This window comes from Furipterus horrens, unplaced genomic scaffold (genome assembly GCF_987537825.1).
Source record: "Furipterus horrens unplaced genomic scaffold, mFurHor1.1.pri manual_scaffold_1, whole genome shotgun sequence".
Classification (NCBI taxonomy): Eukaryota; Metazoa; Chordata; class Mammalia; order Chiroptera; family Furipteridae; genus Furipterus; species Furipterus horrens.
Genome location: NW_028327171.1, coordinates 7414626 through 7434139, shown reverse-complemented (window position 1 = coordinate 7434139; position 19514 = coordinate 7414626). Strand labels below are relative to the sequence as shown.

The 19514-nt window shown below is 44.4% G+C and overlaps 1 protein-coding gene across 1 annotated transcript in view; it reads right to left on the bottom strand.

Annotated features, from left to right (window-relative positions):
• Positions 1 to 1965: 1965 nt before the first annotated feature.
• The window catches only part of BACE2 (beta-secretase 2), a 69423-nt gene continuing 51874 nt past the window's right edge, over positions 1966 to 19514 (bottom strand). The window contains exon 9 of the mRNA XM_090271826.1: positions 1966 to 4151. Within this exon, the coding sequence (XP_090127952.1) occupies positions 3898 to 4151 (254 nt within the window). The 3' untranslated portion in view covers positions 1966 to 3897. The remainder of the gene's footprint in view (positions 4152 to 19514) is intronic.

Here is a 19514-nt window from a genome sequence, read left to right as displayed (position 1 = left end):
GGACCAGAGGTTTGGCAGACACACTGACTCTATCACCTGGCCTGGCTTTGCCGTCACGTGCACAAATACAGGTGGCTGCAGTGTCGGGCTGTATCCACCTGCCCACGACCAACGACAATCATACGGGCCCAGGCGCCTGCTCAAGGCCAAAAGCATGGGTCGTGCTCACGCGTCACCGGGGAGCCCACGAAGGAAGGGCACTGACTCTGAATAGCACCGGGTGGGCTCCGGGACCGCGCGGACCCTGGGCGGATGCTCGCGCCTGGCTTGGGCAATGCCCCCCGCGCCGACATGGGGCTCACGGCCCCAGCTGGAATATTACTGAAGTTTGGGGTGGACGACAGTGTAAAAGAATGCACATCTCCCATGGATTCAGCAACTTTAAAGGTAAAAGAAATCTGTAGAGTTTCCTGGGATGAAAGCTACTTCGTCAAAAGAGCAATTTCTGCTTATTTTGTTACACACTTTTATGTTTTTTTTATTTTCCTTCCCCTCTCTCAAAACATATTTTTCATCTAGTATCTTTCTTGGCAATATCATGTGTTTACATTTTTACGGTGTTGAGTTGTTTTTCCTAAAAAAGGAAAAGAAAACTTGTAGTGGTAAGTTTTCATTCTGAACAGTTCGGTAATCAATTCTAATGAGTCTGTGCAGGCGAAAACCCACTGGGATCCCGTGTGATGATCTGGTTTCCACTAATAAGGATGAAGTCTGTGAAACTAGATTACTGCTGTTGGAGAAGCGGGCCGTGGGGCGGTAATTTATTCCCAGCGAGGTCGAGTGGCCGGAACTTAGAACCAAACCATGACTGGCAGCTCCACCACCTGGGGACCCAGAAGGGGGCAATTAACAAATTCTCATTCTCCCAGGGAACCTATTAAATAATGAAATACTCCTTCCTCGCCTCTTAAGTGAGATAATGCAATTCCCCAATCACAACTGCTTTGCAAAATCCATGACTCAAAGGTCTGCCGGGCAAATGACGCGCGGCTGGGGACTGCTTTCATAGTTCTGGACTGCGATGAACCCCGCATTGCCCTCCAGCCAAACCTCTGCATTTCCAGGTGAATCAGGTCAAATCCTTCCGCATGGCAGGAAGGGGACCGTGGGTCATGCTGCACGCTAGTTTAAGGTTCGGAAGAAATCCAAAATCGTGCACGGGAAACAGCAGAAGACCCCTAGTCCATCATTTGTGGTGCTTTTAAATTCCCAATGGGAAAAAAAAAAAAACCCACAAAACCCATTCAGTCCCCATCCCACTTCTGGTTCTTTTGCATCAACAGTTTCTGTTACTGAAGACAGGATTTCATTTCAGGTTTCCAAATACCTTATCAGGAATAGAAAGCATCACTGGATTTTAAAAACAAACAGTATTGTTTATGTAGAAGCATCCATGACCCATCAGAGAGCTGACAAGGGTTTGACAGTAACCTAATGCTCAGTCGAAGCTTTCAGGAAAGAACCACCTTCCAGCAGGGTACCCTCAAAAGGCTGCTACTTCTTTTCCTGTTGAAAGCAAGCTTCCTTGCAGCCCCCCACCCCCACCCCCACCGCCACAGCGAAGTCTCAATTTACATAACTCCAGGAGGTGGGAGTCACTAACAGAGTTTTGACTCCAAGTCTAATTTTCAGCAGCAAGGCACGCCAGGAAAATGTCCCACACTCAATTGTCTATTTCATTCTTGTAGCTAAATTATACTTCTGTAATTTAAGTGTTCCCATTAAAATGTCACCTTCAATGGCATCAGAGATGAAAAGGTAGAGAAATCTGATCCAAGATACAAAGAATTATAGCAAACTTCATTCAAATAACCTTGCTTGAAATTTAACTCGCTGTTACCATGTGTTCTGGGAACAGGGTCTGCCGACTGGCTGCCGTGAAAATATTCTGGGCTCAGAAACCCAACAAGGGAAATGGAACACAGGACACCTGCATGAAGAAACGGGAAGCAAAACCAACCAGGCCACACCTGCAATTTCCTCTTTATTTCAGGGGTTCAGATTTTTCACAGCAAGGGGAAGCCCCGTCTAGGGGTGCTGCCTTCACTTCTATGCAAAGTGGCTCACAAAACAGCATCCAGGAACAATGCCAAGAAGACAAGAAGAGAATTACAATTCCAGAGATCTCTAACTCTGAAATATATTGAAATTATTACCTCTCAACCAGCCGTGATAGCAAGTATCTGATGAATAAACTTCATCCCACCATCCCGTCCCAAGGGAGGCTCCTTCCTGCCATGCTTGAACTGCATGTTGGATGGAGAATTCATGTTCTTCCCCACAAGGACCTATGGGAGCGGGGGAGTCTGCAAGGACACCATGGCATGTGTAAGTGACCTCACATCTCTTTGGCACTGTCATCTACTTCTCAAGGTGGCGGTGACCCTGGGATCCAGTGAGCAGAGGGCTGATACATCTACATGGAGCCCTTTAGGAACACAAAAACACTCCAGCCATGGGGGGACTCCGCAGTTAGCCCTTCCAGTGGAATTTTAGTCTATAAGCAACTCCTCGCAATGGCAATACAAAGTGAACATTGAACTTGGCACACAGACGAGAGAGGAGGGAGGCTGATTACATCAGATCACATAAGGCTAATTAGATCGAGTTATAGGTTTCTGCTTTTCTTTGGCAAAGGCCTCAAATAATAGCAAGAGAAGATTTCCCCAAGGATAGCATGGCACACCCAACGGGGCCCCAAAGACGAGCCCGCCAAAGGTGGGGTCATGCTGAACCGGTTTGTTCAAGCTGATTCTCATGGATGTGCTTGAGTCTAGGGGGCTCTGCAAATGGAAACCCATGGTTTCAAAGCATGGGGATGACTAGAAGGTCCCTCCGAGTCCTTGGTACGTCTTGTGTCTTCCTTCCCCTGAGAGCTGGTCAGGAGCACGGGCATTCAGCCCTTTCCCTGTTCCTCTAAAGGGTCATAACCAACGTACCTCCAGAGGTTTGGAAAAAAGGATCAACTAAGAGAGTGACACAGAACTTGCCTTTCTCATCGAAATGCTGTTTACTGATCAGGAGTAAGGGAAGCATATGAGCTAAAGACCAGCGTGGTGACGCCGGTCCTCGACGGGTGAGCAGTTCAGCACCACTGCCGCCTAGCCTGTTGGAAGGAGGGTTCTTTCAGAAGAGGGTGATGGCTGGAACCAGCCCCCTGCACCCCCACCTGGGCTAGGACCCTGGGCGGAGTCTTAACAGAGGTAGTTTTTTTAAGACTTTTATACCAACGATACTGTGGAAGCATTGAGCACAAGGAGTGGGCTTCCTTCTCACTCCACCGCGATGGGCCAAGGCGTTCCATCTTCAGAAGAGGCTGGTGGGACCTTTGCTGATGCTCTCCGTTCAGGCCACAGAGAGACCCAGAAAAAGGGCCCGCTGCTGTTTCCGACTCGGAACGGGCCCCAGATTGCTTCTCCTGCTGTCACGGTGCGAGCCTTCTTGGACCGCTCGGACCCTGGTTGACACCTGGTGCAAAATACCCTTAAGTGCCATGAATACACAAAGCTCCTGTTAGCCGAGAAGAGCGATAAACTATGACACATGCCCTCGCTTCTCCGGAGAAGGGAGCGAGGAGCACGAGCCACGGCTTGCTTTTTATCTCGAGGCACGTCAAGATGGTTCGCTATACCAGTCACAGAAAGTCTGAAGCCTGATTCACTCAGTTTTGGTTTTAGAATGAGGTGTTTTTTATTATCATTTTTTTCTTGGAAGAAGGAAGTTAAAAAAATCAAGAATCAAAATACAGTGAATCTGGAAGGCATCTGGGAGCAGGACAGAGATTTAAGACTAATGGACGTAGAAGAAACCTGGCTTTGCAACCCCTGGCCTGCTGCACTTGAACTTTAATCGTCTTTATCGCCGGGTTCAAGGTTGCCCGGGTTCAAGCTCTGTTCTTCATTTCCAGCGATGCCGGACAAGAGAGGACTCGTCATTGACGACCTCGGGGTCCCGGGGGCCCCGCCGGCACTGGATCGGGACGAGCAGCAGGATGATTAAGATCAGGAAGATGACGCCGCATACACTCATGAGCGTGTAGGAGACGATCCACAGAACGGGCCTGTTCAAAGGCAGGGCGGGGACGCAGTTGCTGGCTGTGTCGTCCGTGGAGAAAGGCCCAGAGATTTCCGACACCGGACTCCCTTCGATTTCTGAGGAGACAGAAGGGGGAAATCCACAGCTGTGAAATGAGCAGCCCACCTGGAACACAGGGCAAGAGACAGAGAGCCCAGCCACACCGGCACTGAGTTCCAGCGGCTCAGGCACCAGAGCGCGCGCGGCGGGGAGACGGGGGCCTGTCTCAGTGGCAGTGTGCCTTCCGCGGGCATCACGGCACATTTCACGGCCGCGGCTACGGAACCTGCGTGGTAGGAGGGCACACACAGAAGCACCGGGTGCTTCATGGAGGGCTGGCATGGCCGGGGAGCTCTGCCGCCGAGAACGTGGCTCAGTGCCCGGCAGCACGGCTGTGGGGACGGAGGGGACCGGCAGTGTGCACGGCTGAGAGCTCAGCTGAACCTGCCCGAGTTGCGGGGCCTTCCCTGGCAGAGGCCCCTGGGCCCACGTTCTCTGGTGGCTTCTAACCCTGTGATAGGGCAGCAGTTCTGCTTCTAGTTTTCTGATGCATCTCTGTACTGTTTTTCATAATGGCTGCAGCAGACAGCCCAGCAGTACCGCTTCCGGGTATTTTTCAAAAAAACAAAAACAAACACATTCATTCAAAAAGACCTACGTACCCCTGTGTTCATTGCAGCATTATTTACAACAGCCAAGCTATGGCGGCGGCCTACGTGCCCGTGAGCGGATGAATGAGTAGAGGTGAGGTACGTACGTACAATGGACTATTGCTCAGTCATATAAAGATGAAAGCTTGCCATTCGCAACAACGTGGATGGACCTCAAGGGCACTAGGCTAAGGGAAGTAAGTCAGGCAAGACAAATACTGTGTGGTTTTACTTACATGTGGAATTAAAAACAAACAAACAAACAACAGACTCACAAGTAGAGAACACACTGATGGTGGCCAGAGGGGAGGAGGGAGGAGGGTTGGGTGAACACGTGAAGGGGAGCATAGTTAACGCTGTGATGCTTTCACGGTGACAGGCGAGTGCTAGACTTAGCGTGGTGATCACATTGTAAGGTGTGCAAATGTCAAATCGCTGCACTGGACACCTGACATTGATATAATATTGTATGTCAACTATACTTAACTTTAAAGAAGTATGTAAAAGAGTATAATAAACAACCACAAAACTTCTGCAATAGCTAGTGCCCTGACATCAGCCTGACCCACGCTTTTTTCAAAAAAGATTTTATTTATTTTTTAGAGAGAGGGGAAGGGAGGGAGAAAGAGAGGGAGAGAAACATTGATGTAGGTCCCCAATTGGGGACCTGGTCTGCAACCCAGGCATGTGTCCTGACTGGGAATCGAACTGGCAGCCTTATGGTTCGTAGGCCAATGTTCAACCCACTGAGCCACACCAGCTAGGGTGTGACCCACCCTCTTCATGGAGTTCATGACCACCAGGGTCAGACTGGCCTAGGAGCTCCTTCCACCCCACACTTGTTCTGTGACATGTATGGTGGACAGAGGACCCAGAATCAAGAGTGGTTCATGGGCGCACCATCAAATTCATGGCGTGACTGGTGAACCAAGCTGAGCTAGAATGGACCCCGGGACTTCTGCTTGGATAGTGCTCTGACTGGCGGGGGTGGAGGGGGGGCAGTTGAGATGATTTCTGAGAGCAGTTTTGGGGAGAACATCCATAGTTTATTGATCTAAATGAGACTTATCTGCCCCTTTTGGGAGTACAGAATTTGTTTGGCGTTTGAAGTTTTACTTAGAAAAAGAAAAAGCCCTTGCTAACCATTGTGTGCATATTTAATGCAGAAATAAATATTTAGATCCCAGAAAATCACATGGCTAAGCATTTAATTTTTCTGTAACTAAAGCCTCAGGACCCAATGGGCTGTCAAATAAGACCTTTTTTTGACTGAGGAACAAAAAAGTCAAAATAGCCAAGGAGTAACGGCTTTAAGAAAATCGGTTTAGAGTGAAGGGAAGAAAGAAAATCTTGATCAATACCTTTTCTTGCTAATGTGGATTCCACATGTGGGTTCCTGGTTTTACCTAATTATGCTGGGAGAGAAAAAGCAAAGACTACAAGTCTGCAGCTACCTACGAGCAGAGGGAGGCGGGCTCTCCCCTAACCCAGACACCCAAGCAGTCGTGAGAAAGGACGCTCTGCAGCCAAGCATGGCCCGCCATCTCTTCTTGCGAGTCAAGTTTTGCTGGAACGCAGCCACATTCATTCATTTCCATATTGTCTATGGTGACTTTCCTGCTGTAACAGCAGAGTGGAGCAGCTACAATGGAGACCATCTGGCCCCCGGGCCTAAAGGATTTACCATCTGGCCCCTTGTGGCAGGAAAAGCTGGCCAATCCCTGGTCGATAGCATAAAAATGCAAACAGTTAACAAACATGGGAGCTTACTAAAAATAAGCCTACACTTTTTACAAAGGCAATGTGATACATATTTATGGTAGAAAACTTGAAAATACAAGTAAAAGGAAATAAAAACGCATACATTCATCCCTCGGAAATAATCGATATTCATAATTTAGAATGCAATCTTTTTCTACATGTCAATTAAAAAAAAGCTGGGATCGGGTGGGACATGCTGTTTTGTTACTAGATTTTCACTTCATGTGATAACAATCTTTTCATGTCATTTAATTTTCAACTATACTACTTTTTATGATGATATAAAAAGAACCCAATGGTGGATGTGTCAAATTTGCTCCCCAGTCCCTACATGTCACCCTTGAAGTCATTTTCAATATTCCTTCCTTTAACTATAAACACCGATGTATGAAATAGCTTGTACTTAAATCTCCACTCATAATCTTACGTTTTTGAGAAGGAGTTACTAAAAGTAAAAGGATGGGTCAGGGTACGCTCTCTTTTAAGCATCTGCCTATTTGCTGACCAAGCCCCCACAAGAGAGACCCAGCCAGTATCCGCGCCCACCAACGCCTCTGGGAATGCCCACTGCCCACTCTCGCCAGGAAGAATGGCGGTCCTCAACCCCAAACCATAATGCCTACAATTGTTTGTTTGCTAGTAGGGGGAACCATTTAAAAACTACACTCATTGGCCATTTGTACTTTTTTATGATCATTTCTATCATGTTTTCATTGATTTGTACGAATCCTTTATATTGCAAAACTTTCTTGTGCTGTAATGTCTTTTCACAGTGGGTCATTTGTCTTTTTAAAAATGTATTTACTTTATAAGTAGAGATGCTTTAAAGAACACAATTATGAGAGTGGAATATACTTACGACAAAGACCCTAGCCTCGTAAGGCCTAAAGAAATTAAAAATCACTTGAAACCACGTCTGCCTCTGGATAAGATGGAGTAAGAGGCACCAGATTTACCCTCCTGTCTGAAATAACTAAAAACCTGGACAAAGTATATGGAAAACAAGGATGGAAGATCTTGGAAGTTGGGCGAGGAGAGAAAGTCCCGAGAGACAGGAGAGAAATGAAGTGAGCCCCAGAGGTGCTCAGCTTCCTGACTTGGGAACGTTTCTAGGCTGTGGCCGGGGGAGCAGACACACAGAAAGAGGTCGGCAGAGCACCCCGGGTTGGGGAGACAGAGGGAGAAACACTGTTTTCAGGGAGAGTAACGGACAGAGGGCAGCGGCACACGGGGAAATCACACACTGTCCCGAGGGCCTCCCTTCAGCCTTCAGCCGAGGGCTGAGCAAACAAATGACTGAATTTCACTGAAAGAACCACTGCAGAGGGCCAGAGGAAACTGATTGGAGCTTACATGTAGGGCTGAGAACAGTGCCTATGGCCAACTGTTTCCGGTTCACTCGGTTTCCCAGAGAGAAAGAAAAAAGAACAAACCCAACCCACAGGGTATCACTGACAGTACTATGAGTCTTTCACCCGTAACAGGACAATTTAACCATAGACGGAACACAGCTCTGATCCCATCTCATGATGCTTAAAAGTAAGGTAAGACAGGATCAGTTCTTTCCAAAGTAACTTAACTCTAATCAAAACAAATCTCAGGACTATTTGTCAGGATACAAAAGCATTGCATTCTTTTGGGTTCCTGAGCCCAACTTCCATGTGTGTAGGGGGTGGTTCTAATACCAGCAAACAATTCTGGCATTTCAGCAAGGTGTCTAAGAATTCAACTCAGCACTGACACTAGCTATAAAAAAAATAAAAAGACCTAAATCAAACTTCTAGATATAAAAACTACAATATGCAAGATGAAAGTTACACTGCATGGTATTAACAGCAGAATATACACTGTAGAGAACCAGACTAGTGAACTTGGAAACATAGTAGAAACAATCCAGAATGAAATACAGAGGAGCAAAATACAAAGAGGTAACATCAGTAAACCGTGAGGCTACTTAAAGTGGCTAAATATCCATGCAGTAGGCTACCAAATGAGAGAAAGGGATGAGAGACAGGAAAATATATTTGAAGATCTAACACAAATTTTCTGTTGCTAGAAACTATAAACCACAGATCCGAGAGGCTCGAAGAACCCCAAGCACAAGAAACGTGAAGTAGACTACACCACTGAATCACTGAAAACCAGTGATAAAGAGAACATCTTAAAAGCAGAGAGGGAAAAAAATATGTTGTACAAAGAGACATAAAGGATTAAAGATGATTTCACGTCAGAAATAATGCAAGCCAGAAGACATAGGGTGGGGAGGGAACCCTGTCAACCCAAGTTCTATATCAAGCAAAAATAGCTTTCAAAAATAAAGGTAAAAGAAAAATACTTTCAGACATATACAAGCTGAAAGAATTCATCACAAGCAGATGCACACATGCATATACACTGGAATATTATCCAGCCTTAAATAAGAAAGGAATCCTGCCATATGTGACAACATGGATGGACCTGGAGGACATTACGCTGAGTGAAATAAACCAGACCCAGAAAGGCAAATATTGGATGATCTCCCTTATATGTGGAATCTAAAACAGTCAAACTAAGCAGCCAAGAGGAGGCTGGTGGTCGCCAGGGGCCGAGGGGAGGGGGAAATGGAGAGACATCAGCCGAAGGGTATAAGGTTTCAGATATGCAAGCTGAATAATTGCGGAGATCTGATGCACAGCACGGTGATTATAGTTAACAACATTGTACTGTATTCTTAAAATGTGAAATGTTCCCATCACCACCAAAACAAAAACCAAAGAAAGAAAGTAAATGGTAACTACATGAGGTGATGAGTTTGTTCATTAGTTTGATTGCGGTGATCATTGTACAATGCATGTGTATATCAAAACACCTTAAATATATGTAACTTTTATTTTTCAATTATACCTCAATAAAGCTAAACAAAAGAAAAAAAAAATCATCACAACTGACCTGCACTATAAAATACACTAAAGGGAGCCCTTCAGGCAGAAGATGAATGATATCAGGTGGAAACTTAGGGCTACAGGAAGGAATGATTAACAAACACCAGGAGTGATAGAAACTAGGGAGGCCATTATACCCCCTGCATTAGTAACTGTAAACACCTAAGAAGATAATTGATGTAAAGCAGGACCAATAACAACGTACTACGTGGTTTACGACACATGTGTAAGTGAACTGTGTAACAGCAGCAATAGCCCAGAGAGCAGAGGGGAGGAAGGGGAGCACGTGGTTGCAGGTTCTTTTACCGCATGAAGCAGCAGATGGTGATAAATCGAAGGTATACACTCTAAACCCTAAGGTAACCACTAAAATCACACAGCAAAGAGTAAGAACTAATAAACTAGCCAAGGAGATAAAAAGTACAGAAATACGCAGTTCAAGAGAAGGCGGGAAAAGAGGAAAATGGGGTGAAAAAACAGATCAGACAAAGAGAACACACATAACAACATGGTAGACACACCACGTCAGTCATCACATTAAATATGGTCTAATCTGGGATTGGCCAACCTTTTCTCTAAAGGGCCAGACAGGAAATATGTTAGGTTTTTTGGGCCACATGTGATTTCTATCATATATTCTTTTTGATTATTTTTACATAAACCTTTGAAAATGCAAAAGCCATTCTTAGTTCCAAAACAGACTACTTGCCAGATTTGGCTGGCACGCTGTTATCTGCCAATCTGTGGTCTAAACACCCCAACGAGTAAGCAGAGATTGTCAAAGTAGATAAAAAGCAATGTTTAATTTTATGACTATATGCTGCCTACAAGTAACCTGCTTTAAATGTAAATACCCAAATATATTGAAAGACAAAGAATGGGAAAAGACGTATCATGCCAATGCCAATCAAAAGAAACCCAGAGTGGCTATATTAATACTAGACAGATAGATTCAGATGGTAATTTCATAATGATACAATGTTCAACTCATAAATAGGACATAACAATACTAAATGTTTATAGACCTAATGAGAGTTTCAAAATACATGGAAAAAGAATGATGAAATTGCAAGGAGAAATCAACAAATCTACAAAAGTAGCCAAAGGTTTCAGCCTCTCTATCTCAAGAATAGAGGCAGCAAGCAGACAGAAAAAGGTAAGGATATTGCCTCGCTGAACAGCACTATCAACCAGCTTCACCTAATTTGCAATTTATAAAATAGTCCACCCACACACCTGAATATACAGTACGTTGTTTTTAAGAGCACCTGAAATATTTACCAAGATGGGCTGTAATATAATCCATATGATAGGTTTCAATAAATTTAAAAAGATTTGTTTTATACTATGTTCTCTGACCACAGCAGAAATAGATTAGAAGTCAGTGACAGAAAGATATTGGGAAAAATCCATTATTACTTGGAAACTAAATAACACATTTCTAAAACTATGAAAATTGTATTAGAAAACACAGAAGGAAATGTCCTTGAGTTAGACAAAAAATGTCTTAGTTACACCAACAAAAGGTACCAACCATAAAAGAAACAAATGATGAATTTTATTTTATCAAAATTAAGAACTTTTCTTTGAAAGATAATATTAAGAGACAAGGAAAGACTGGGAGAAAACACTTGCAAGTTATATTTCTCATAAAGGATTTGAATTCTAAACACAAAGAATTCTGAAAACCCAATAATGAGAAAATAAAAAATTGAACATAAAATGGGCAAGAAAATCTGCAAAGACACTTCACCAAAGGAGACGTGTGAATGGCAATACACGCGTGAAAAGATGGACAATATTATCAGGCATTAAGGAGAAGCAAATTAAAACCACAGTGAGATATCACCAAACAGCTGCCAAAATGAAAAAGACTGACCATACTGCATGCCGGTGAGGCTACAGAGGAGCTGAACTCAGACACTGCTGGTGGGACTGTAACTTTGGAAAGCAGTTTGGCAGCTTCTTAGGAAGTGAAACATGTCTCCGTCATATGACCCAGCCATTCCACTCCACGGGTTTACCCAGGAAGAATGGAAATATATGTCCAAGGGCTTCTACACTAATGTTCATAGCTGCTTTCTTTGGAATAGCCAAAAACCTTGGAGACAACCCCAGAGGTCAACTGGTGAATGGGGATGAACCTACTGTGGTATATCCATACAATTCAACACTGCTCAGCAGGAAATAAGGATGAACTATTAATACATGAAACAAAATGAGGACATTTTGATAATTGTGCTGAATGAAAGAAGTCAGCCAAAAAGGAATGCATACTGTGACTCCATTTCTATGAAATTGTAAAAAGTGAAAAGGCATCTATAGTTTCGACAGAAGTCAGGCAGGTGGTTACCTGAGGGAGGTGGGGGGTGAGTGAGGCCTGGGGCAGGCAGAACAAAAACGTACAAGGAAACCTTTGGGCTTGAGGGACATACTTATTGTCTGATGTGTGCTGGTGGGTTCAAGGGTGCATATTTATATATAAAACTTACCAAGTTGCACCCTCTAACACAAACTCGTCATTTTATACCACTTATATGTAAATAAAGCTGTTAAAAAAAATCAAAAGAATAAGATAGTCCCAAAAAGTACGTCAAAGAACACATGTGGTATGATCGCTTTTGGGTTACAAAAGAAAAACAAAACCAGCCTCAGCTATCCTGGGTACCTGGGGATTGACAAAAGACTGCTCTTCAAGTGAACGCCTGAGTTACACCCTTTATCATGTATGTTACAGATATAGACAAAAAAATTGTACAGCCCCAACAAAATCAAAATTTCCTCACTGTGCATGTGTTACTTTTATAGTCAGAAAACTTACATTAAAAAAAAAAGTTTGTAAACCAGCACCAATTTATATGTTGTCAGACGTACTGTGTAATGTGGAAATACCTATGTCCTCACATGGGCTAACCAGCCACTCAACATTAAAGGAAAGCTGATTTAAAAATACTTCAGCAGTGCCCTGACCAGTGGGGCTCAGTGGGTTGAGCATCATCCTGCAAAGTGAAAGGTCATGGGTTTGATACCTGGTCTGGGCATATTCCTGGGTCGCAGGTTCAGTTCCCGGCTGAGGTGTGTATGAGGGGAGGCCAATCAATATTTCTCTCCCTCTCTTTCTCCCTCCCACCCCACCGCCTCTAAAAAAAATTAAATCAATCTTTAAAAAATACGTCAGTAGGATGTTTTCTAGGAATGCCATTCATGGAACATTCATTTCATACAGTACTAATTCTATGGTCATAGAAGAGATTTTTTTTTTCCATATTGCATTTATTTATGAAACTAGAGAAAACAGTGGTTATGAGCGCTGACCCTGGCGCCAGACTTCTGGGGCTCGGATCCGAGCTCCTGCTTACGAACTGTCATGTTGGCCAAGTAATGTAACTTCTTTGCCCCTCAGTGTCCTCACCTGCACGTGGTGATGATAACAGCGTCTACAAGTCACAGTCTTGTACGGTTAACCAAGTGAATACGAAGTTAAGTACTTCACACAGTGCCTGGGGAAGGTCATTGCTTCCTGTTAACATACTGTTATTTTTAATCCTTTCATCAATGTCTTGGATTAAACTTTGAATTACATGTCTTGTGGTCCAGAAGATCAGGACCCAGTGGATAAGTGTCTGAAGAAGACATGTCAATTTCCCATAGCCTACACAATCAAGTGAACTGCTTCCCCAGACCAGCGGTTTGGTCCTGAGATGATTTCTGAGGAGTGTTCTGGAGTTCTGGGACAGGCGTCCAGACCCAGGGCCACTTTGCTGCACAAGCACGTGACAGTCGCTGGCTGTGGAGCCTCAGGGTTCTCTCCTGACAAATGAGGGCTGCCTGATCCCCGCCTCTGGGGCCCCGCGGCTTTGCCATCTTTTGATTTCATTCTAAGTAGAAGGCAGGAGCACATCTTTGCAACGCTGTACAGAACAGCTACCATTCCTATTTTTACACGTGAACATGTACCAGATGATCTACTTTCAACCTGCAGCAAAGAAAATTCACAGCGAAATGACTGCCAAGTCCATGAAGTGTCTCCCGTTGCCTAAGCTGAAACCTACACAGCTCTGGGATGCTGAATGTCTCCATCTATAAAAAGAGATGAGAGGTGTTTCAGAAGCTCTGGGTACATTAAGAGGGCTGTCAGTTTTAACACTCTATTATTTTCCTCGCTACGGGGCACGTGGCCACGGCAACACACACGCAAGTGCACGTGCTCTGGTCTCCAATACCTGTTCCCAGTATGTGGGGCTGCGTGCTGAAGACCCAGGCTGGCCAGCTCCATGACACACAGTGACGGACGGCCTCCTTGTTCCTCCGGCTCTGATATGAGACTAGAACAGTGACTCTCTGTCGGGGTGGGGGTGGGGGCTGGAGATTGAAAGGAGGCAGGGCAGCCCAACAGAAATGCCTGGGGATCTTCTCCCAAAGCGCGCACCACCGTTCTGATACACCCTGGCTGAAAAAGGAGGCGAGGACGGGGACCACGTGTACTTTACAAAGCTCCCCAGGAGACTCTTCAAAGAGCTCTTACTCACTGACCTTCGTCCCACCCTGCCCTAACCCTTGTAGAGAAGCCAAGTCCTATGCGCTAAGGGATGTCTGTCAAACACACATTATTATTCCAACCAAAATAAAAGACATGGGGAGGAACGGCCGTTCTCAGAGATTTTGGCTCCTTCACGTGCCAGTTGGCACGAGGGTGGCAATGCCCCGACTCTAACGCATAGAAATGAGGCTAAAATGTAACTCCCAGTTTTTAACTATGTAGCTGAGCCCAGAACTAGGCCCCAGGCAGGGCTGGGGATTCTGAAGCCCAGATGTGTGTGTAGGGGGAGAGGGTGTTGGTGGGGAGAGGGGCAGAAGACCTGACTGCCACACCAAGGAGACCCTAGAGCCAAGAGACCAGTGAAATGCTGGTCCGTGGGTGGAAGGAGCCAGAAAACTGTACCAACATGGAAGGCTGACTGTCCGAGGTCTGAGGGGTGGGTGGGTGAGGAGGTAGGAAAGACTCTCCCACGAGACATGGAGCCTCCAAAACACTACCTCACGATTCCACAGCTGGAATCTACATTTGCCCAGCGTGGTGTAGAAATCCTGACATTTTCATCATCTGAGAAGGTCAGCAGAACAAATGCAAAATTGCTTATTAGTAACATTTTTACAACGCAAGGTGCATTGAACTCTCCCAGAGGGCAGGGGCACGGGAGAGTGGGGATCTTCCAATAAATAAACTCATCCAAAAATTGCAGACCAAGTGAGAAAAAAATTCACCATGAGAGAATGAGTCAGCAGACATAAAGACGAGATTAATTATCCATCTCTGATAGAAAAATAGAACCATCTGCTTGAAATCATACAATAGTTGTGTTTAAAAGGATTAAAAAGTCACTAAAATACCAATAAGATATTTTAATTCAACAAGCTGATTCAAAAGTTCACAAAGGAAAAAAAAAATTAAGAAAGAATAGCAGAGAAATTTTAGAAAAGATGAATAATAAAAAGAAATGAATATTGTAAGACACCTCAATGGAACAGAATAGAAAATCCAGAAATAAATATATATCTCTGAAATAGTTACTGGAATTTGGTATGAAATCATAGCAGGATTTCAAACTAGTAAAGAGAAGATGGATTATTCAATAAATGTTATAGGAACAATGGGGCAATCATCTTGGGAGAAAATAGTTTAACACAAACATTCTGTGCCAAAGTCAATCCAACATAGAAGTTCTTGAATACACCACAAAAACAGTTGAGTGAGGAAGGCCATTTAACATGTGACACTAAACCTAAGAGCCTTTAAGCAAAAGATCATATGTTTAAATATATTAAAGTGAACATCTTATGTTAAAGTTCATTATGTTCAAAAATAATTTACATTGACACAGGAATTATAGTTTTTTTTTTCCTCCAGACAAGTGGTTAATTTCTTAATCACATAAAGAGCAGGATCCTACAGATAAATACAAAATACTAAAAACCCAACAGAGAAAAAAAATGGGAAAAAGATATGAGTGGTTAGTTCACAGAAAAGGAAAAATAAATGCCCTTAGAAACATGAAAATAAACTCCACCTCACCCATATAAAGTAAAACAAATTAAAATGACTCTGTGGGAACCGCCCTCAACTGCCTGGAGAAACAGACTGTCACAGGCATTGCCAGAGAGCTGGCCGTGTGACAATATTCATCAAGATGACAAATGCTTCTGCCCTTTAACCCAGCAATTCCGCTTCTAATAATCTCACCTAGAGCAGACGTATATAAATGGTGTCCACTTAAGGACTGGAAATGACCTAAATGTCTACCAATAATGACTGGTGAAATAAATGAGGGACCATCCATAGAATAGAAGATCATGAGGCTGATAAAATAATAACGAGGGAGCACTTTGTGCACTCACATGATTGTCTCGGAGTGGGGCACTATGCAATTCATTGTAGCATTTAAATATTATCTAGCCAACTTTTCATGTGACGTTAATAATAATAAACATAAAGAAAATACAAGCCACAACAAATCACAGAACACTACAAAAAAGGGAGCTAGAATGTTTGAAAAAGTTCTAACTAGTATTTCTAGAAATAAAAAAGGTAGTCAATGTAATTAAAAATTCACTAAATAGGTTAAAGAGATTGAACACAGCTGAAGAGAGAATGGCCTATACATGTTAACATTTTTCATAATAAAATATCAAGAAGAATCAGAGGGGAAACTGTATATTCAGTAAATCGTCGGCAGCCGTCCGTCTCGAGAGGCGATGGTGTAGCTTCTTAAGAGTCTATCTGCACCGCCGAGAATGGCTGTGCAGTCCGACTCGGGAGTGACACGGTATCTGTCTCCTCCCGTGTTGAATCGACATCTTGTGATGACGCTGGAGTGTCCTCTCCAGTGGAGCTGAAGCTACAGAGCCTGGGCAGGGTGATATGGAGGGTCTGCTGTTGCCCATGCAGCAGACCACCCCCTCTCTTCGCAGCTGAAGGGTCCAAGGGAAAGACGGAGTCAATACAGCTTGGCTTCAGGTGCGCCGCAGGAGTTGCCGGTGTTGACTACAACGTCAAACCGCCTTAGGAACTCCGGATTTTCTGTCGGGGTTTACTCCCTTAGCCTTTCCCCTGAAGAGGTATGCCGCAAGGCAGCAGAGGTTTTTTGGAGTCAGAGTTTTCCTTCTCTGATGTGCCCTGACTGGAAGATCGAACCAGCGATACTTAGCTCGCAGGCCGACGCTCAATCCACTGAGCCAAACCAGCCAGGGCCAGAGAAAATAGAGTATCCTTATAAGAATTAAGTTCCTACTTCACATTTTAGAAAAAAGAATTAGAAAGTACATAGTACCCTTTTAAAAACTCTATTTTCTTAGATTCAGAATTTCTTAAATAAGAGAAAAGTAAATGCCATAAGGAAGATTAGTAAATTTTATTTCACTAAATTTAAGGAAAAATGTAAATAAAAGGCACCAAAAACAAGTAAAAAAGGCCAGTGAGATGAAAAGAGATTCACCATGCACATAACCCAGCAAAATTAACCTCAAATATTTAAGAACTCATATATATCAATAAAAAGGATAAGTAGAAAAACATGCAAAAGTAGTTAATAGCAAAATTCACTATCAGAGAAGTGCCAACATCCCATACACATGTCAAAAGTTAAGTCTTCTCAGAAGTAATCAATTAAAATAATACTATTTCACACGCATAGATCAGTAAAAAGGCCAGAACAACTATGACAATACTTTGAAGGAATGGAAATTCTGATGTAATTCTGGTGGTCCACCTGCTTTAAAGACAGGTCTGACAGTAAGCGGAAACTCCGAGTGGCGTGCCATCTCATCTAGACATTCCGTTTCCAGAAGAGCTCCGCCCCGTGCACAAGCTGTTCACCACAGTGCTGTTCAGAACTGCGAGCGTCAGAAGCAACCCGAGTGTGCATGAAGTGGGGACTGGGGGCGTCACCTGGGGATACCCACACAGCGGACTACTATACGGCGGTTGGAATGAATGACCTAGCTCCCGCAGCAACACGGGACATCTAGAAAGAGTGATGTTGAACAACAGAAGCAAGCTGACAAAGGGGATGCGCCATGCAACAGCATTCCTATAAATTAAGAAATACCAAGCAACCCAAATGACCAACCCATGTTTTGTCATAAACACCTACACATAGGTATATGACGGCCAGCCTCTAGGGGGACCCTCAATGGCCCACTTCCTGGCGTTTACTCCCCTCCCCCACCTACCAATTGAAGAGGGCAGAAGGGACACTGTGTCACTTCCAAGATTCATTTACAAATGACTTTGGTTTCTGTCTTAGAATCCCTGTTGCACTCCCTCTGGGATCACTTCTTTTGGGGCGACCATGTACCCATCTAGGGGACATTCAGACAGGCCAGTAGCAAGGTCCACGAGGCAAGGAATGGAGGGGTGCTGGTAACAACCATGTGACTGAGCTTGGAAGGGGACCCTCCAGCCTTCAGATGCTGCAGCTTCAGGGGAGACCCTGGACTAGGACTGCCCTGCTAAGCCCCCCTTGATCCGCAGCACAGACTCATAAAGTGCTAAATGGGCGGGGGGGGGGGAGCAAGCTGGCCCACAGCAATAGAAAATAATCCAGGGTACTTGTCACGATGCCGCGAAATTATAAATGTGCGGTGATTATAAGAACATACACCAGCTTCAGGCGAAACGGTAACTGCAGGGAGCGCGGTGAGGCGAGGCTTTAGTTATACTTACGTTTTTTATTTCTGTGACAAGCATTCGAAGAAAATAGGATGGACTGCTAGCATTTGTGAAATCTGGCTGTGCTGTAAGTGTGTACATAGTACACAATTTCCTGTCATTTCGAACATTTTCTTTGTTATTTAAAACGTGGTATGAATTAAAAATAAACACTTTGAAACAAAACAAAAGGGCAGGCTATTGCCTCTATTATGGAGCTGCAGACCACTGTCTGGCTCCTGACTGCAGCCCCGAGGGTTGCAATTACCTGAACAGCTAAACCACTAGCACCGAAGAGGAGACCCATTGGTGTGTATTCCCAAGCTGCTAAAATTGATGGCTAAGCACCCAAACCTTAAATACATTTTCAAAAACTAGCAACAACAAACTTAAGTGAGAGCCCCTAACCGAGGATTCATGGTGAAATTCAGGAAAACCTCTCTGCCTAGAGACGCTGGATATGAAACGGTGCCCGACAGCACTTCCCGTAGGGACAGACGGGGACGGCACCTCCGCAGCATTACCTGAAGCGGACGATGTGACCGCTGTTGCCATAGTAGCCCTTACTTCAATGGTATTTAATGAGAGAACGGGAATTGTGGGGAAAATTGCCTCGGTTCTTAGATTCTCTGGGCTAGAAGAAGTGAAATGTTCATCGTTGGAAGAGACGGCGTTTCTGATGTACCGCCCCAGGTAACCCACGGACAGAGGTCCCCCTCTGTGACATGCAAGCAGGCTGCGAGCGTTAACGGCCATCTGTCAGAAAGGCTCCTGTTTAATCACGGCCAAGACTGAAAAATGACAAGTCCCATGGCCCCCGAGTCTGGTCAATAAGACAAAGAACTCTGCACTGACATTTAAGAAGATACATCACAACATCACAAATATGTACGTGGATTGGGACATTTTATTTACATAGAATAGTAACTGGCCTAAGATTCCAGATGCAACTTTCTCATGTTTCTCTTCTGTTCTCCAAACTGCTCAACTCTGCAGGAATGAGTGTGTCCGAACAAGAAGACGAAGCATCACTTACCTGCTGTATGTCCCAGGACTGCCATTTTAAGCCCATGATGTAGGCAGTGAGAAGTAGGAGCTGAAATGTCCCCCTCCCAAATAAATCGGCCGTGATTGGCATTTTGCGTGCACATCCTCTCCCTTAAACTCTGGTTGATTTTAGACCCGTGTGAAGGTCTGGCCCGTTGGTGAGCGTTCCTGCCTGTCCTACCAACTGTATGTCAGGTTTAAGGCTTTCCTTCATCAAACTCCTATTTCCTTTCCTTCACTACGCGGTGACCTTGTACTTCACTCTAACCCCCAATTCTCTTCTTCTCCACCTCTTTGTCAATAGCTCTTCTTTCTGCCTCCCATTTGCTTGGCTGTTCTAGCCCTTGGCATGTT